At 37.5% G+C, this 21931-nt stretch overlaps 1 protein-coding gene across 1 annotated transcript in view; it reads left to right on the plus strand.

Moving 5' to 3' along the window:
- Positions 1-1175: 1175 nt before the first annotated feature.
- LOC138706367 (chitin synthase chs-2-like) overlaps positions 1176-21931 on the plus strand; it is a 96245-nt gene continuing 75489 nt past the window's right edge. Inside the window, exons 1-2 of the mRNA XM_069835559.1 lie at positions 1176-1317; positions 17414-17500. Of these exons, the coding sequence (XP_069691660.1) occupies positions 17424-17500 (77 nt within the window). The 5' untranslated portion in view covers positions 1176-1317; positions 17414-17423. The remainder of the gene's footprint in view (positions 1318-17413; positions 17501-21931) is intronic.

A 21931-nucleotide genomic window follows, 5' to 3' on the forward strand; every position in this document is an offset into this window, starting at 1 on the left:
ACCCAGGCCGACTAAAAGGCTGAAAATGCTGTCCGGAGAATAAGGTGAGAAGCTCAGATGATAGCTAGGGAAAGGGTTTTCGAAATGAGCGACAAAAATACAAAAAAAATATTTTCATGTGAAATTATTCTGGATTAGAAATAGTCATTACCGTAAATTTATAAATATTTCTCGTCTTGCAAATCAAACTTTCAGATATAAATCCCTGTAAAGCTGATTTGAATAATTTCGAGGGAAAAATTGTTCCGGGGCCAGGCATCGAACCCGAGACCTTTGGCTAAACGTACCAACGCTCTACCAACTGAGCTACCCGGGAACTCTACCAGACACCGATCCAATTTTCCCCTCTATATCTATAAACCTCAACGTGGGCTGACAGCCGTCAAGCAACCAACATGGGTGCACACTAACTCTGTGTGACTTAAATATTGTGATTTTCTGTTAACGAACAGTGACGTGTATTATGCAAATCAAACTTTCAGGTATAACTCCCTGTAAAGCCGATTTGAATAATTTCGAGGGAATTTCTTGGTTGCTTGAAGGCTGTCAGCCCACGTTGAGGTTTGTGGATATAGAGGGGAAAATTGGATCGGTGTCTGTTAGAATTCCCAGGTAGCTCAGTTGGTCGAGCGTTGGTACGTTTAACCAAAGGTCCCGGGTTCGATGCCTGGCCCCGGAACAATTTTTCCCTCGAACTTATTCATTTCTCATCTTTATTTCGTTTTGGAAAGCTGCCAAGCAGTAATCAACATAACATTTTAATCATGAAACTTCTGATCCAAAAGCAAGCACAGTAACCTCTGGACCAAACAGAAAACCATTTCTCCAAAATATTGGATTTACCTAGGCCACAGGAATATTTGGCTATATGAATATCCTTACCATTGAAAGCGTGAATCATTCAGCATAGAAAAATATCCGCTTAACGTTAGCAAGAATTTTCAGCGTATCAGTTTCTGATCAATGTTACATTTTTAAACCACGGATCCACTTTTAGATTCTAGAATTGTTCGTTTAGGCCTATGTCCAGTGCAGTCTTTTGTTTAAAAATTACTGTAGGTGTTTTGCAGGTGACGTAAGCACCATACTAATCAATTTCCGCTGCTAATGTATCAGATTTTGTACGTGCAGATAAAGGAGTTGAGAGTCTCTCGAATGAGATAAGCAATCAGTTAACTCTGCACGAACCGCAAAATCAGACGGATCTGGGTCGCAGTGTGATCAGTGAAGTGTCCGTGACAAAATGGTTGCTGGTGTGAGTGTAGGAATGCACTGACACATGGCTTTAAGTTTAAGCATCATTCCAGAAACATAGAGGTACGTGCAAGTGCAGTACATATCCCAGTAGTTAACCGTTACATTTGCAAGTGCAGCAGCAAGTTTTCACGTTAGTGAGAAATTATTGTGGCTGCTGTGGACTTTAACAGATAAGAAAATGGGTTTAAGTTAGAATGAAGGGTCAGGCAAGCTGACCTAGAACAATGCGATGACAGAATTTTTAATTTCGAGGGAATAATGCTCCTTACTTGTACTGCACGGAGCTGAAATTTCACGAAATGACGGGAGTCTCTCTTCTGAGTGCAATAAGAGAAAATGAAATATTAAATCAACCATAATAATCACAGCAATAATAATAATAATAATAATAATAATAATAATAATAATAATAATAATAATAGTAATAATAATAATAATAATAATAAAGTTTTTTACACACCGGTATTATAAACAGTTTTCATTTATTTAAATATATATATTTATTTATTTATTCTGGTGTAGTTAAGGCCATCAGGCCTTCTCTTCCACACGTAAATACGTAAAGATTAATTTTTGTTCCTACAGAATATGGTATATCCTTTATGGTAACAATGATTATTAGAGGAGAAAAATTCGCTTCGGCGCCGCCGGGGATCGAACCCGGGTCCTTGGTCATACGTACCAACTGCTCTAACCACTGACCTACGCCGAAGTTCAATCCACAGCACCGGATCGCATCCCCCTCCTCCAGTGTTTTTCCCTTTGTGGCCTGACTCCAAGTTCGACATAATATTGACATAATTATATTAAGTCAACTGTCATTACACAAGGAGTGCACTAAATTGAGTGACTTGGTGGCCGGGATTCCATATAATCATTGTTGCCATAATACATATATTCTGTAGGACCAAAAAATTGATCTTTACGTATATTCTTCGCCCAACAGTGCTTATTACTGTGGAATCCGGCCACCAAGTCACTCAATTGAGTGCGCTCCTTGTGTAATGGCAGTTGGCTTAGTATATATGTCAACATATATGTCGAACTTGGAGTCAGGCTACAAAGGGAAAAACACTAGAAGAGAGGGATTCGATCCGGTGCTGTGGGTTGAACTTCGGCGTAGCTCAGTGGTTAGAGCACTTGATATATAGAACCAGGAATCCGGGTTCGATCCCCGGCGCCGGAGCGAATTTTTCTCCTCCAGTAATCACAGTTTTTATTGTATTTTGAATCGTAAGGATTGTTTGAGGTGCATCTATGTAAGTAAATACGACTTAACGAGCTAGTACCTTTTATTTTACACTTAACGGGCTTTTTATAATAATATCGATCTCGCGATTTTCCTGGTATAGTTCTTTGCCTTGCTTCTTCTGCTTCCATCAATATTTCGTTAGGAATTTCAATGCAATCCATTTCTTCAAATTAATCTCAAACAAAACCATTTGTATTAAACACTTTTGATTTATTTTCCTACAATAGTAGCCAATTATGACGTTTGTCCTATCATAGTAACTTATTAAGACGTTTCTCAATTGTTATTTTATCTACAAATTCTCAATAATTTCTGTCCTAATAATATGCAAAATACAATTATTAATTTATTTTCTCATAAATTTGTAATTCAAAATATCATAAAACGTTGTCCAATATACGATCGTTATTAAGACTCATCAACATGCTAACATTGATAACTAAACTCGCTGTAGCTCGTTCAGTTAAACCCCATGCTCGCATGTTAAGTTCTATGTAACTGTCTTTTAACATCGTTACCTGACGGTCGTCGATCAGTCAGACAGGCTAGCTGTTTGTAACGATCCCCACAGTAGGTTTTCACCTGACGACGAAGAGAGATCCACTCTTCGAAACGTTGTGCTACATTCCGACCTGACGGTCGTCGATCAGTCAGACAGGCTAGCTGTTTGTAACGATCCCCACAGTAGGTTTTCACCTGACGACGAAGAGAGATCCACTCTTCGAAACGTTGTGCTACATTCCGACCTGACGGTCTTTGATCAGTCAGACAGGCTAGCTATTTGTAACGATCCCCACAGTAGGTTTTCACCTGACGACGAAGAGAGATCCACTCTTCGAAACGTTGTGCTACATTCCGACCTGACGGTCTTTGATCAGTCAGACAGGCTAGCTATTTGTAAAGATCCCCACAGTAGGTTTTCACCTGACGACGAAGAGAGATCCACTCTTTGAAACGTGTGCTACATTCCAACCTCACGGTCGTCGATCAATCAGACAGGCTAGCTGTTTGTAACGATCCCAACAGTAGGTTTTCACCTGACGAGAAAGAGAGATCCACTCTTCGAAACGTCGTGCTACAATTTTTTTAACATTAGCAATGGAAAAAGTCCAAACAACTCAACCATTAAACTATTCACTCTTGCTCTCCCCCCTTCATTCAGATCAATGTTTACTCAAATCAACAGCTCATTTCTGTACAAAATTAGATAACTAAATGTTAGCAGAAAATTACATTTTCGAATAAAGAAGTTGTTTCAGCAACATTGGCATCAGCCTCAAACAAGTATCTCACTAAGCATACGAGGCCTTCGGTAAACAAACCCTTCTTACATAATATAAATTAAATCCACTCTCCTCAATCATGGGCCATAATTATTACTCTCACAGCGGCAGTAAATCTTTACGAAAGAGAGAGCGTGCCGGGTTGCCGACAGCATGGCTCGAACAATGGCGTGTTTTGCGTTTGCGTAGGCAAAAAAAAAAAATGTAATAGGGCGCAGATGTTTATAACGGTCATATGAAAATAGTTTATAAATACTTATATTTATCATGTTGAAAAAATGTCATAAAACGGTTATTTCGCAAAATATTTTATGCTCGACCATGCCGAAATGTAGTAATTATACACCTGGTAGTAGTCATTTAATGCACCTCATTAAAGTACACCTATTCATTATAGTTCAGTTGTTCATCCAATGAGAAATCACCATTGTACCATTATAAAACCGCAAGTGTCGATTATTCTCGGATATGCAATCGAAAGACAATTAGCGAAACATCACGGAGGCTGGAAATCCAATACTGTCGCAGAAGGTTATGTTCTGTTACTATAATAATTACCGTTAATTGTAAATAATATTCAAATAAATTCAATTTGTCACCTCGTTTTTCAATTCTAAATCAATTTCCAGGTTATACCATTATTAATGTTCATGTTATTCTCTAGATCATATCAAGGTCAATGACATTCGTCCCTCGGAAAAAATCAATACTTTCGCGTCTGCGCACATCTCACAATTTAGAAGGTCAGTTCCGCTCTTCACTTAGATAACCATAACATGAATACTTATGAATAATTTCAAGTTAGAAATATGGTCGAGCATAAAAAGCCGTATGAAACTTGCCTATAATGGTAATTAAGAAGCTCGTATGAAAATTATGAAACTCCCTTGCGCTCGTTTCATAAACAAACATACTCGCGTCTTAATTACTACCATTATAGGCTCGTTGCATAATGTACTATTAAATCACGGGTTTCTTAGTTGTCATAACACGTAAACATTACTTTTTTTCATTATAGTCAGGGGAATGAAATAACCGACAGATAAGTGAACACAGGATAGGTAAAATCGTTTACAAACCTGAGCTTTTGCATGGTTTGTCTTTATAGACCTGTCAAACAAGCTGTTAGACGTTGGTTACTAGAAAACAAAGAGCACAGGAGAACTACTGAGGGTTGCAGGTTTTCATTATAAAGTAAACAAGGGAAGATTTTCCAAACTGCACAAAATAAGCAAGCAACGCTTATTACGACGCTGTATCGACCATTAAATTGTTTAACGTGAAAGGAATTGGTGATAGAGAGTTGGTATTTGGTAGATGAAGCTAATGATTACCTGACATTCGCCTCACAGCTAGGGAGGAAAAACCCCAAGGGGTAATCAGCCCAAGCGGGAACAAACCCGCGCCCTAGCACAGTTTCAGATCAGCAGGTAAACAAGCCTACCGCCTGAGTTATGCCATTGACTCCCATAACAAGGCTTGCTTATGTGCATTACGCAATTCGCAATATTAGAACGGACTTGGTAGAGCTCCTCAGCTGCGTCATCAAAACATGACATTGTCATGACAACGGGCACAGCCACCGTCATGGATAGCTAAAATACAGGGTGGTCCAAAAGTCTCGATCCATATCCATTAAATCGGCAATATTTTCCTTTTATTTCAGTTTAATCAAGCAGTATGCTTCCTGTTGAAGAACGAATAACAATTGTGTCCGCGCCATTGCAATTATTAAGCTATGAACAAGTGCGTCAGGAGTGTGAACGAAAATTTTACAAACCAGCAGCTTTACTCTATTTTATTTCAAGGAGTGCAGTTCGGTGGCTTCCTTGAACACCCACTTACAGATTTATGACTTCCTACACAAACACCTCAGACAATTCCATCCTGTCCCTTCGTCCCAACTTTGCACAGTTGCCACAATCCTGGTGACCCTCGAAATGAGACTGACGGGATTCTTGGAATTCGGAAAAGATTCAGCAACTCTGCCTCCACATGGATTTGACGGGAGCCTGTCATTTCTTCTGAACAAGGGTTGTGATTGGTTACTGACAGGAGAAGACAAGATTTCCGTCGCAGTAAGAAAGACATTTATTTATGACAACCAATTAGAAGGGGGCAGTAGAAGGCCTGTCGGCAAAGTCCTTTCTATGAAACTGCACTCTATGAAAAAAAAAAAAAAATAGAGTATACTAGAGCCAATATTCGGATGTTAGTGAACAAATTCAAAAGAACAGGAAGTTTTCTTGATGAAAAGCGTTCCGGCAGACCACAGACCTCTGCAAATGATGTTCCACTTCTTTAGCATGCGACTGAACGCAGCCCAGACGTGTCGACTCGCCGCCTCAGTAATGAACTGGACATTCCCAGTTCTGCGGTTTACACCCCATAAACGTGCGTACCATCTGCATTTAGAACAGGAAGATTATGCTGCCCGTCAGGCTATGTGCCATGATCTGCTTGAAGCTGTTGGTAATGAGAATTTAATAACGAGACTACATTTCATACTTGCGATCATGTGAGTAGGCATAACTGTGGAATATGGGCCGACGAGCAACCTAATGCTACTTACGAATGGCAAAGGGATACATCCAGAATTACTGGTCCATACATCATGTTTCAAGAATCCACTGCTTCAACAATTCCTAGAACCACAGCTTACTCACGATGGTGTTTTACATTCTGCTGCTTTTCAGCAAGATGGTGCTCCACCCCACTTCGCTATGGCTGTGTGTGACTATCGGAATGAAACCTTTCCAGGTCAATGGATCGGCAGAGCTGCGCCAAGACTGGGCGTCACGTTCACCAGACTTAACCCTTACTTAATTTTTTTGCTTGAGGTTTTATTAAATCCTATGTATACAAGACAAAGAATCGTGACTTTCCTCATTTACGGTATCGCATTTACGAAGCAGTAGCAGCTAGTACACCACGCAAGCTTAGTAATGCTTTCAGAGCGATAGTGCAACGCTCGGAGCAGTGCTTCGAAATGGAAGGGGGACAGAATGAACTGTACTGAATATTGTACATAGACTTGTGACAAATAACATATGTAATAATCATTAACGTTGGACCATGTTTTCAACAAAATGGATCTAGACTTTTGGGCCACCCAGGTATAATAAATAGCGAACTATAAAGACGAAGATCTGATATACCTTATTTTATTTCAAGGAGTGAAGTTCGGTGGCTCCTTTGAACACCCACTTACAGATTTATGACTTCCTACACAAACACCTCTGACAATTCCATCCTGTCCCCTCGTCCCAACTTTGGACAGTTGCCACAATCCTGGTGACCCTTCAAATGAGACTGACGGAATTCTTGGAATTCGGCAAAGATGCGACAACTCTGCCTCCACGTGGATTTGACAGGAACCTGTCAATTCTTCTGAACGAGGGTTGTGATTGGTTACTAACAAAAGAAGACAAGATTTCCGTCACAGTAAGGAAGACATTTATTTATGGCAACCGATTAGTAGGGGGCAGTAGAAGGTCTGTCGGCAAAGTCTTTTTTCTATGAAACTCCACTCCATGAAAAAAAATAGAGTATACTAGATAAATCTGTTAGAATGCTTGCAATGGAATGAAATTTATGGGAAGGGGGGGGGCACTATGGCCGAGCACTGCGACCTGTTACGATCTATTGCAATAATCCTCAAGCTAGGCGCATTCCCAAACCCACACCGGCTGACTACACTAAGGTTTGCTGCGTACCCAAGTTTCGAGCAGGAAACCTCTCTCTCCTAGACCAGCCCCCTCGTGCGTCGCTAGCCGGCGATCGGGGAATGCTATGAAATGATGATGAAAATGGAGAAATTGTGTTAGAATGCTTAATCTATAATGAAAGAGCTTCCGACCAGTGTAGCTTTTGCTCGTCTTTTCCGAGATATAAATCGAATCTATAAGTTGTATTAAAACTTTTTTTGTAAAAATTCCTTACATAGAACTTGTTTAATGAACAAATTACTACAAAATTGTCACTATATCGTATTGTCCTCAGACGGATCAATTCCCACTGCTGGTACTGACTGTAGGCCTGCACACGGACAGAATCTCCAAGTCTGCTAGAGATGAATGTGGAAATAAAATGTATGGGCTATTCCATCTCAAATCGACCGAAATATAGAGAAAATTGATCTTGCAATTTTTAAATACAATTAAACTTTTTCTGTCCGTTGACAACTGTGATACAATGATTTGTGCAAAGTTTGAGGCATCAGAACTTCATAATGTTTAAATTAAAAATATTTAAATTTATCGTATTTTCATAAAATAAGCAAATTTAAACTGTTGTGACTCGGAAACCCTTTTACCCAATGATCAAAATCATGGCTTATTTTGAAGCTGAGAAATTATAGTTTATATTGACATGTAAACAGTTTTTCTTACTTTTTATGGAAATGGAGAAATTTAGATTTTTCTTCATTAAGACCCCTTTGCCCACGAAAAAAATATTTTAAAAATATATGGTTGGATTCCGCATTGAAAGTACAAATAAACACATATTTTTACTGGTGCACCGTTGATAAGAAAATATTGAAAATATCAAATAAAGAAAATAAATAGTACGCGCGTGAACTAACCAGCTGACTGTAGATAGTCGAGACAAGCAAGACCAGGAGACAAACACGTGATGTGTCGTCTAGCAGTCATGGCTGGGCAGCTTTAGCACAAGTTTTCATAAACACAGGAGTAAAATGATGCCCAATGCTCGCTTATCTTCAGCTCTCGGCCAGTATGTGGGGTACTGCGCCGTTCAAGTCCAGGCGTGTGAAAATAATTTATTTAATACCCTCGAAACTTATTGCCGAGCCACTAAACAAACAATGCCGAATTCCTCTTAATAATGCAAGGTTTTTTTCTCAATATTTTTTACGTTTTTACAAATGGGCAAAAAGCCTAGAAGTAAGTAAAATCAGATTATCTGTCTCTCTGTATACAATAAAAACAAGGATTACTTCTTATCATAACCTACTAAATGTCAGCTTCAAAATGAGCTCCCGTTCAATGTTCTGCAGTAAATGGTTCCAGAGTTCTGAGCGCTGAAAGAGGCTTGTTTTTATAAAAGACGCTAAATTTGTCGCTCAATAGCACGAAAACCGTTTGACTTTCGATAGTATATTTTTGAATATGCACTCTCCTCAGCACCTTGTATAAATAGGGAAAAATTAGAGTATTAAAAAATGCGAGGTTTTTTATTGATCGATTTCATATGGAATAGCCCGTATAGACATGTGGCTTGTTGAGAAGCGAGTATGAGTCCGCTTTACGTATGACGATTGTAAACCGATGTGTTTGTGATTTCTTTGACAACACGTCCACTGGACGAATGTGAATGAAAGATCGATTCAAATATGCTTTGGAGTTGATTTTGTGTAAGTCCACTCGACTGATATGACTGAAATATCAGCTCAAATATTTATTTATTTATTTATTTATTTATTTATTTATTTATTTATTTATTTATTTATTTATTTATTTATTTATTTATTTATGTATGTATTTATTTATTTATTTATTTATTTATTATTTACTTATTAATATGTTTATTTTTTATTTTTTGAAAACGAGTGTGTCCACTTGGCGGATACCGAGTGGTAATTGAAAGGTTTACTGTTTCTTTGGAAACGAGACTGTTTGCATGCGGTCAGTGGATATGAATGAAATGCCAATTAAATTAAGAAATTTACAAGCAATCTCTCACTATGCATGATTTTTCGTTCTAAAATTAGAATTCTTCTAGTTATCTTCGTAATGGAGCCTTTCTTAACTGAATTAGACGAGCCGCCAATGCATTAATGGAATGCATGATATTGCTTCGTGATCTCGTACAGTTTTATCAGTGATAACATTTCACAATATGCTCCGATCTGGTTCATATCAGACCAAAGATTGTTTGAACTTTGATGGGCAAGATGAGAACGATTGTATCAGTCCCCCTACTCCTCCAAGAATTCCGTTAACTTGCCAATGCTCAATCAGTATGTGATAGATAAAGCGTATCATCGAAGTGCTGATAAGTTGTGCCTCACGAAGTATCGAACACTTTCTTTCCCCAGCTCGTCATGCCTATCATTAGGCACTGCTACAGTACAGTAGGCCTATTCGATCTCAGCTCAAATAATATCTCAACCGCGGCTGTGCAAGCGCGCTGATCTTCCGCTGATGCCAGGGTTCAATGCCCAGTCAGGTCTGAATGGAATTTGTCGTGAACAAAACAGATGTTGCAGAGAGTTTTTCTCGGTTTACTCCCAGTTTCCTTTTCCATTCCATCAACAATCTCCATTTTCCCCTCATTTCTTCTATCATCTGTTACAGTAAAAATAGGTTTGAGTGATGTCTGCAGTAGTAGAGGTTTTCGATGCTCTAATGCAGCGGTGGCGAAAATGTAATCGTGCGCCGAGCCACTGTGTAACCTGCAACGTACATAGCACCTATGGAGGGAGGCGGACACCCGAAGGGGAAGTGAAGCAACTGTATGATTTATTAACGGAGTTTCATTTTCCTTACGTCAAGCACTTAAATATAATTTTATACAGTACAATGCTACAAACTAAATTTAGTACGTGTAACGAAGAAAGAAATGAACAATAAATGAACAATATCACAACCTAAAATTAACTGTCTTCAGAATGTCTCTGCGACAAAGTTTCAAAATCAGGAATTATGTCACTTACTGCCAGTCGTAGTTGATCACGAAGGTATTTGTCTGTCGGTCGTGATATAAATTTGGTTTTTACTATTTTAATTGTTGAAAATAATTTTTCACAAACGTAAGTTGTAGCGAACATGGCTTCAACAGAGCAAGCGAAAGAACGAAGCTTCGGATATTTATTTTTTGGCAAAGATTTGAAAGTTCAACATTTGTCAAGTCCTTACATCTAGCTTTCATTTGACATCACATACTAAATCAGTGAGTTCAAATTGAAGAACTAACCGCATTATTCGTACATCTGCTGAAAAAGGGTCGACGTACAGAGATGATGATGATGATGATGATGATGATGGATGATGATGATAATGATAACAACAATAACACTTAATCGTTTAATATTTCATCAGTAACATGTAGTATAATGCCGTTTTATGTTATACAACCCTTTTCCTCGTAATACTTGTGAACAAATCATACTTTAATATTCTCATCATATTGACAGCAAAAAAATGCGTCCTCCCATCCTACTTGGAACTTTCGTACATGGTTTCGAGAGAGACATATGCCACTCGCAGGTCAGAGACAAATACAAATGGAACGGAGTTTGACTCCAGTGAGTGATAGGATGGGGGTTGGCGGAGGTTAGAAGCAAGCGAAATGCACAGCTATCTCTGCGAGCCACAATGTCTCGCGAGTCACGTTCTCGCCACGGCTGCTCTAATGGCTTGAGATTTCCTGAGAGCCCAGGAAGGATGGCTCGCCTGTCAGCGTCGGATTCACGAATGCCACCTGGGACATACGTCGGTCGGATTTAGACAATCATCGCATAAAGGGCATATGATGAGCCAACAACAGCCTAACTAGAAGGATCCATCCCAGATCCATCCCTCGTGAAATCAACCAATCAATCAATGAATTAAATAACATTTCTTAACGAAAAAGAGCATGTGATCGCTTCCCGATGGATACTGTAAGAATAGCGGTATACAAAAAACTGCAGAGTTGGCTATATCAAAGTCTTCTTCTCATTGGGATTCAATCATTTCTCCTTTAAGAGTTTGTCACTTGTTTTGAACAGCTCATGCCATTTAAACACGACATTAAATACAGAATAACTGTTTTCCTATCCCTATGAATATTTTATTTATTTATTTATTTATTTACTTATTTATGTTTTTATTTATTTTTATTTACTTACTTATTTATTTATTTACTTACTTATTTACTTATTTACTTATTTACTTATTTACTTATTTACTTACTTACTTATTTACTTATTTACTTATTTACTTATTTACTTACTTACTTATTTATTTATTTATTTATTTATTTATTTATTTATTTATTTATTTATTTATTTATTTATTTAATTTATTTATTTATTTATTTATTTATTTATTTATTTATTTATTTATTTATTTATAGCAATAAAATATCTCACACCGAAATAGTGTATAAAAGACTAAAAGCACAACATTCAAATCCCTTTTGTTGATATTAGATCCATACCTGTATAATGGAAACCATGTTACCACAGATGGTAAACTTAGCTCTTATTAATTCTTCTGTTCTAATAAACAGATGACATGAAATTGTGAACGATCTCAGGCTGGCACCGGGATTAGGCGGTGAAAAATAGTTTGGGTTTTACTAGCATAAACTGTAGTGAAAACCTGCATACACAACTGAGACTCCTAATGGCAACGAACAGTGCAGTTCCCAGTTCTACGAATCTAAGTAGGAATATTAATCGACCAGCACCTTAGATGGGACACATATATTGCATTTTTTCTAATACATTACGCAAAATTATATTATTGATTTGTTATACTGCGTTCTTACCGCTCTATTAATATTTTAAGAGTAATTTATCATTGATGCAATCTGTATTACATTGTGGTTTTATCGGTTGGGGCAGTGTTTCTAAATCCATCAGAAGGACACTGGAATTACTACAGAAGAGATTAATCTAAATTTGACTAAAAAAAAGTGCATAGATTACCCTACTAAACTCCTTTATTCGGATTTAATGTTTTCACATTGGAGCAGTTATATATATATATATATATATATATATATATATATATATATATATATATATCACTATTAGTGGTTCAGAATGACACTTCAAGCATATTCCTCATTTAAGATCTTTCTTTATTGTCTCTTTCGCAAGTAAATTCATTTAGCCTGTAACAAGCAGTCTACAAGTCTTTAGCATTTAATAGTCCGGCATTACTTGTTCCTGGGCGAAAGGGAAAAAACTTACCATTTGAAAACTTCAACGTTTTTCCGTCAATACTACGTGGTTCGACTTCTACTCGCACAGCGAAAGGACACTGCATCTTTCAATGTGCAGACTTACAACTCCCGGCGTTTCTTCTGGAGATCTTGGCTTAGCTTTCGAACATCACCTCTGTTACATGAGCGAGTTTACTGGACTCCACTTACACTGCGAAAGGACACTGCATCTTTCAATGTGCAGACTTACAACTCCCGGCGTTTCTTCTGGAGATCTTGGCTTAGCTTTCGAACGTCACCTCTGTTACATGAGCGAGTTTACTGGACCCCACTTACACTGCGAAAGGACACTGCATCTTTCAATGTGCAGACTTACAACTCCCGGCGTTTCTTCTGGAGATCTTGGCTTAGCTTTCGAACATCACCTCTGTTACATGAGCGAGTTTACTGGACTCCACTTGCACTGCGAAAGGACACTGCACCTTTCAATGTGCAGACTTACAACTCCCGGCGTTTCTTCTGGAGATCTTGGCTTAGCTTTCGAACATCCTCCGTTACATGAACGAGTTTACTGGACTTCACTTGCACTGCGAAAGGACACTGCACCTTTCAATGTGCAGACTTACAACTCCCGGCATTTCTTCTGGAGATCTTGGCTTAGCTTTCGAACATCACCTCCGTTACATGAACGAGTTTACTGGACTTCACTTGCACTGCGAAAGGACACTGCACCTTTCAATGTGCAGACTTACAACTCTCCGGCGTTTCTTCCGGATGTGTTGGCTTAGCTTTCGAACATCACCTCCGTTACATGAACGAGTTTACTGGACTCCACTTGTACTGCGAAAGACACTGCACCTTTCAATGTGCAGACTTACAACTCCCGGCGTTTCTTCTGGAGATCTTGGCTTAGCTTTCGAACATCACCTCCGTTACATGAACGAGTTTACTGGACCCCACTTACACTGCGAAAGGGCACTGCACCTTTCAATGTGCAGACTTACAACTCCCGGCGTTTCTTCTGGAGATCTTGGCTTAGCTTTCGAACATCACCCCTGTTACATGAACGAGTTTACTGGACCCCACTTACACTGCGAAAGGGTACTGCACCTTTCAATGTCCAGACCTTTCAATTTGCAGACTTACAACTCCCAGCGTTTCCTGTGGAGATCTTGGCTTAGCTTTTTTAACATCACCCCTGTTACATGAACGAGTTTACTGGACCCCACTTACACTGCTAAAGGGCACTGCACCTTTTAATATGCAGACTTACAACTTCTGGCGTTTCTTCTTGCGATCATGCAGTCATGCTTTACTCCCTCCCCCCTTTATGTGGTAGCTATTAAGATAATCCATTTTTCCTGGTTGAGTGTAAGAGAAGGCTCTACGGCCTTAACTGTCAGGTTAAATGAAGCCATTATTATTATTATTATTATTATTATTATTATTATTATTATTATTATTATTATTATTATTATTATTTTCGGCATTTCCTCCTTCAAAATTTTCTACTGTTCCTTCAGTGGAGCAGCGAAACTCGGAATGAGACAAGTGGCGAACAGGCTTAGAGCTAACATATTCAGTTTTTCTCAGCCCGAACTCCCTTGCAAGGACGCGTTTCCGACTACCTTTTAAAGTTTCTCCTCTCATTTCTCCTCTCTTTCATTCATTCATTCATTCATTCATTCATTCATTCATTCATTCATTCATTCACTACTTGAGCCGTCCCATTTTTTAATTTATTCTGCGTAGGCCTAATATGAAAAATCATTTGAAATCATTTATTTACAGTTTAATTTTGTTTAGTATAGAAATAATTCCTCTATGCTTTGTATAAAAATTGGTTTAGTCTATTCTGATAGATATGTGCGGAATAAAAATTAACACAATGAATACCCTCTTAGCCATTCCTCTTCCTGTTCGCAAAAAGTTTTTCTTCTCTAATATTACAGACACTGAAGTTAGGCAGGCTCTTAAAACACTAGATCTACAGCGCAAGGCTCTGACAACATAAACATTGTTTTTATTAATAAATTAATCGATATCGTGCTTCCAGTGATAACACATATTTTTAATTCTTCTATCATTACTTCTACCTACCCAAATCTTTGGAAAACGGCTTTAGTGCGTCCAATACCTAAAGTAAACACACCTACATCTCCTAAAGACTATCGGCCAATCTGCATTCTTCTCGTTGTATCAAAGACTCTTGAACGTATTCTCCATAAGCAATTTAGCAAATATCTGATTGAATTTAATATTATCGACCCCTTCCAATCTGGATTCAGAAGCGGGCGTAGCACTTCCACTGTTTTATTGAATTTAACTGAAGATATACGAGAGGCTTTGGATAAACGACTAGCAACAATATTAATTTTATTGGATTATAGCAAAGCATTTGACTCTGTTGACATGGATCTACTATTAACTAAACTTCGAGTGTTAAATTTTTCTGACAGCGTTATCACCTGGATGCACTCCTACCTCACTGGCCGCCAGCAGCGTGTTGTCTTTAATAATCGGTTCTCCTCCTGGCAGAGAGTAGAGGCAGGATTTCCCCAGGGTTCGGTATTGGGTCCATTGCTTTTCTGTCTCTATATTAACGATATCACCAAGTCATTTAAATATTGCAGATATCATATTTATGCAGATGACGTTCAATTATACATTTCCGCCAGTCCTGATAGACTAAGTGACTGTATTAATAGACTAAATAAAGATCTCGAATCCGTTTCATCTTGGTCTCAACAATTCGGACTTAACTTAAATACAGATAAATCACAGGCTATCTTATTTTCGAATAAAAGATTAATCCCCGATATTAAAAAGCTCAACCTTCCTCCTGTGACTCTGAATAAAGCGATCATTCCATTCAGTTCAACTGTAAAAAACCTGGGAGTTAATTTTGAATCTAACCTGACCTGGGACACGCATATCATACACACATGCAAGAAACTATTTTCCACTCTTCACTCATTAAAAAGATTGTACCACTATCCAGCTAAATTAAAGCAGACGCTTGTACAGACTCTTATTATGCCTCATTTCGATTATTTTGACGCTTTATTCAGTGATCTCAGGGTGGATTTATTCCAGAAACTGCAACGTGTTCATAATGCGTGTGTTCGTTTGATTTGTAATGTCCGCTACTACGATCACATTTCGCCTTCTTTCGATAAATTATTGTGGCTCAGGTTAAATGAGAGGAGAAAGTTACATTCCCTTTCTCTCTTATACCGAATTTTTCACACCTCTACTCCCTCTTACTTATCTGTCCGACAGGGGCGTATTTTGCGGGCTACCGGGGCTACCGGCGGTAGCCCAAGGAAATTACAAAAGAAAAAGTTTATAATATAACATAATGTAATAATTTTGTATTATTAGTTTTACCATAGTAATTAAAATTAAAGTAATTGTTAGATATATTTTGTGTAATAATAGGGTCAGCGGTAGCCCAAACCCTTTAACCAGTATACGCCACTGCTGTCCGATTCCACAGTCTTTCTCGGTATCATAACTTAAATACTCGGTCACAATATGATAACACGCTAGAAATACCACTACACACATCATCTCTTTATTCTTCATCTTTCACTGTTGCTACTTCTCGTCACTGGAATTCTCTGCCGCCTGAAGTCAAGGGCTGCCGAACTTTAATTTCCTTTAAATGTAAATTAGAAAAATATCTTATGATGAGTTGCCAGACGTAACGCGTTGCAAATATTTAATGGAATGTGTTCCACTGTATTTATTTCTATTTTTTATTTTCTTCTGTTCCTTATTTTTATTATCTAAATCGTGTTTATTTATCACTTAACGCCAATGTGTATCCCACTGTGTTGTTGTTTTTTTATTAATATATTTTTTTGTGTACATTTTATTCAATTGTCGGTTTCTGGTTTAATTATGTAAATCCTACTTAATTGTAATCTAATACTAATATGTATACTAATGTGTTTATTTTTATTTTTACTGTGTACATTTTTTTATTGAATTATCGGCTTCTGCTTTTATGTGATTCGTATTTGATTCTAACAACATTAATATATATTTCACTATGTTTATTTTTATTTTATGAGGTACATTTTATGTAACTACCTCTTTTGATCTCATTACGTACCTAAATTGTATCAGTATGTAATTACTTAATTCCGATCCAGTTTTATGTTCAACTGTGTAAGCAAGTTTTAATCCTGGTTGAGTGTAAGAGAAGGCCTTACGGCCTTAACTCTGCCAGGTTAAATAAAGCCATTATTATTATTATTATTATTATTATTATTATTATTATTATTATTATTATTATTATTATTAATATTTCTAATATATCTTCCAATATAGTCAAATTAATACACTCAATATAAATATCCCAAAGACTGGCACTTGATTTTTGCGCAATTTACTCAGTGTCCCCCTCTAGGAGGAACATCCCATACTTGCAGATATTTTGCCGCAGAGGGTCGTCCTTGGTGAACCATGAGAGGTGACCTACAGCGCACCAATGTAATGATTAATGTACCAATGATGGAATGGGCGGTAGGGGAAACAGAAGTAGGCCTACCCTGCGAAATTTACCTTGTAACATAATCTTTGTCCACCACAACTTCCGTTTGGACCCACCCGGATTCGAAGCCATATTACCAGAGTGGAAACCCACGCTCTAGTTGTAAGGCTAATGGTGCGTCCACTACATTCAATTTAATGATATGAATTATTATTTTTACAGGTTCATTAAAATGAGAGACCACACCATACATGATGACAGTGACGGAAACATTTCCGACGATGAGACATCGTCGTTATGCAGCTCGAGGTAAAAAAAAAGGGAGAGATACTCTACAATAATAGGCATTCTTCCTATAATCTGTCTGCAACAGATATGTGCAGTGTCAACTCATACGTTTTAATGTTGCGTAATGGATTTTTTTCATCTCTGAACGTTTGTTGCATAGTGTAAGGATTTTATTTAAATGAATATACTAAAAAAAAAAAAAAAACTTTCTGTGCTGCATGACAGACCTCCAGAGAAGTAAAAGACGTTCCTTAACACGACAATGCACAGTTTGGTATTATACGTCTCTGTGTAGAATAAAGAAAGATGATTTGCAATTCCTGCCAAATTACCATACAGTCCGGATCGGAAATTTCAGACACCATCTACTTTGAATGACGTAGAATTAGACGAGAGGTCATCATTTTGAAGTCAATGAAGATACGCAATGTAATGGGACTCGTTGTTACATAATATTGAAATGTAGTTCTGTTCGAAGAATATATTCAAATTTATGGAAAGGTAGAATATACATATTCGTATATACTTCGTAAATCTGGAAATTATAAAATTCCATTAAATTATAACTAGCAGTAAACTACAACTAGCCTACCAATCAAAAATAAAAAAGGTAACACAGTTAATACATGAAGCATTTCCCGTTTTATCTCATTATTTATGTTCTTATTTTGCTGCTGTTTTTACATTATTTGTAGCTTTATTGATATTATTAGTTAGTCCTTATTTTACTAGTTCTGTAACTTTCGAGTTGGGATTTCCGTAATGATTTCATGAAGACGTTAAACAGCACGAGATGTTTGCTCATATGGTATATGGCTCTGAGGACCTTTTTCTTCGATCATATTAATGATATATCCGCAACCTTTGGTACGATAATCCGACAGTAAGATTTCTGATAAACAAGATTATCGTGATAAGATACAGAAAATTTACGGTCCTCGTATCATATTAGAAACGTATCGAATTAAACTATTAATCAACACAAATGTAGTACCACTCATTTTTCCTTAGATCAATATAAAATAATAAATACCTGTATCTTATATTAACTCAGACGATGAAGCATTGCATTTGTTATCATTTTATTCCACACCAGGATTCATTAGGCCTACTCGCTTCTAAAATTCCTATAAACGACAAAATCCTCAAGAGCATCACGCTAGAGTTTGCGAATAGGCTCTATCCAAAACGTCATAATGCGTCCCGAACTCAATTTCAAGGTTCGTTTCACACCCGATCACAATTTCAAGGTTTGTTTGCCACGTGATTTTAATTAGTCTATTTGAAATTATGTTAGAACTTCATGTTTACACAATGACCAGAACATAGATTTAACGCCGCACGAAGTCTGCAATCGTGGGTTAGACTCTTGCCTCTTATATGATTGTTTTGTCAGTTGCCACTATGATACTTTGTTGCCCTGGCATAAGATTTACCGTTCCGAAACATTGGAAATGTTATTTTTCAGAATAAGTGAAACACCGAAGTTTATTTCTGATCATATTCATCGTCAAACTTAAAAAACATTTAAATATTATTTCTAACTGGAGTTTCTCTAAAGTTTTATAATGTTTACCAATTTTGGTAATACAGTCAGCTCTGGATATAGTGAACTCGGTTATAGTGAACCTAAATCGTTGGTCCCGACCCACATACATTAAAAAGTACATTAATATTTCCGTTTATAGTGAACCCTCGCTTCGGTTATAGTGAACCTAGAACTATAACTTCCCCAAGAAAATGTAATTTTAAAATAGCCAAAATGGTAATTTAGGAAACCCTTTCTCCTATAAACTTCCAAGAATATGTTCAGAACAAAATCTCAAACCTTCTACTCCTTAAGTGCATTGAAAAACAAAGGATTTGTTCAGCTTCCTGGACAACTTGAAACATGTTAAAGAGAATAGTGTATGCAGTGAGGGAGAAAGGAAGGATTAGTTCTGATCCCTTTAAAAGAGGTTATTAGAAGAATAAGAAGAGAAAGTGTTTTCTTTTGTCAAATGGAGTAGAATGATAAAGATAAAGATAAAGATAAATAAAAGAAGGATTACAGTACAATGGTCCTCAACCCTTCCTCCCGCATCTTTGTACAGGGACATCATTTTATTTTTACTTCAATTTTTATTGTACCTGAGTTTTTTAATGTACTTCACTCCCACCCCTTCTACTAAGGAAGTTCCAATTCCACACAGAACCAAGACCGCAGATAGTAAGCAGTACTGAGTTACTGAGTATAGTACGTTCCAGAAATATGTTCGCGTTTTCCAGTGACGAAAGAGCTTTCAATATTGAATCATATTTTCGCACAGGTACTGTCCGTTTGCCTACGTCGCATCCCGATTTCCCCCACCTGCTTCTGCTCGCCCCTCTGTAAAAGCTGGGCTGACTTAGCTCTTTTCTGAAAACATTAATTTCTCTTAGGAATTGGACGTTTACGTAATATTATACAGCTGTTTAATTTAACTTAAATAAAAGGGCCTCGTTAAGTAATTAACTGTCACGTGATTTCCTCCCTTTCTACAATCCTGCGGTATAACCACTTGGACGGACAGTAGATAGTATGTCTGAGTAATTTTATATTTTCGGGTCGGGCAGAAGTGAAGATTGAATTCACAGTACGTAGAGTAGGTACAGAATTATTTCAACATGAGTTACTAGTACGAAGGACGAAACTGGCAATTGGAATTAGATGCAATAGTCTATAGTGCGATAATATGTACAAAAGAACTGAAGCCTGTATCGAAATGAACGGCCACCATTTTCAAAATTGTGTTTAAATATTCATATTATGATTATTTTTCAATTTAACTTCTTTCTCTATATTGTACGCTAATGTGCTGTAGACAGTATACACTGCATAATGAATACGTTCGCATGGATAACTCACTTCGTGAGTAAAAACACTTATTCTTAATACAGTACTGTACTTTGATTAAAGAAAAACCTAATGAAAATTATCAAACTCAAAATCGCGATATTTCCTAGTTTACGTAAATGGATGAACTACTTTTCTTCCATCCTATACCTAGTAGAGTGATTTGTGTTTTACACCAGTATCATCGAACTCCAGTCTTGGAGGGGGGAGCAAGCGGTGTTTCCGGTTCTGTAAAGATATAGACAGGTTAATATTAAAAATGTTAGTAAAAATAGAATGATGTCCCTGTAGAAGCGAACCCGGGGAAATTCCAAGGCCGAGTACATAGTAGCATATCTCTAGTGCAGGCCTGCACAAGGTTTGCGCTCTCCGAGCCGGCTCACAGCTCATGTGCGGAATGCAGATATTAGCTGTGCTCTGTATAAGGGTGGACTGGAAGAAGGGGTGATCTCGTACAAAATGTACACAAAAGGAAGTACTATTACGAGTGCTTATGAAATGAATTCCCGTTCAGTGTTTGAAAAACTATCTTGTACTATTATTAATTAATAAAGAAATATCTATTTTACAGAAATAATAGAAATTCTATATATACTTAAATGTACAATATCATTTTGTTATATTTTTATTTATCAGTACATCAAAACGAGGTTTTATGCTGTTGGCAGCTGAAAGGAACAGTAGCCTACTCATCGTAATGAAACATCAGTTACAGATGTTCGATATCTGCCTTTATTAAAGTTGATTATAGAAAACAGTTGCTCACAAATATAAAAGTTGAGCCAAACATAGCAATCATTTTCACAGCCAGCCTGTGTAGTCGTGGATATTATTACTAATGTTTAGTCTTGTAAAACTCAATCAGGCTAGTAGTATTATTCAAACGATCTTTAGCCCTTAGGTCACATTGAAGATCAATAAGTTCGAGCTGTGAATCGTTAAATGTTAAATGTTATGTTCCGTCTTTTAGATTCCTCCATACTGTACTGTAGCAGTAGGTAAGCAACATGAAACAGTTACTGAGAATAGGCCCACACTCTGCACTCCACTAGATAACTGAGTGGTCGTTTCCCTCTCCTCTACCTATAGCAAATCTATGTCATTCTGACGTATCTTCCTCTCCGTTTCGGCGAGCGGTAAACACAACTCTCCCGCTCCGAAGGAGCGCGCGCGCTCGTTGAGCGCTTTTTGTGCAGGTATGCTCTAGTGGAAAGAGGTGCGAAATCGGTCAGTGCCTACTACCTACATGGCCAAGTTTCGAACTGTGAACATCAGGATGTCAAAGCGTAAAGTGTTTAAATTGGAAGATACAGCTAACATTAGTACTGATATTGAACGTGGTCCGTCCCAAACGGGCATTCATACTGTATGTATAGCAACGTCAGAAGTATAAAAAAAACACTTCGGTTTTAGTGAACCTCGGCTATAGTGAACGAAATATGCTGGTTCGCAGAGGTTCACTACAACCGGAGTTGACTATATTATGTACACTTCTAGGCCTAATGCTTACATGCCTGTGAAGGAACTCACTATGGATGAAGAAGGCATACCTATTATGAAATTAGCTGAAAAACTGA

The sequence above is a fragment of the Periplaneta americana genome, chromosome 9 (genome assembly GCF_040183065.1).
Source record: "Periplaneta americana isolate PAMFEO1 chromosome 9, P.americana_PAMFEO1_priV1, whole genome shotgun sequence".
NCBI lineage: Eukaryota > Metazoa > Arthropoda > Insecta > Blattodea > Blattidae > Periplaneta > Periplaneta americana.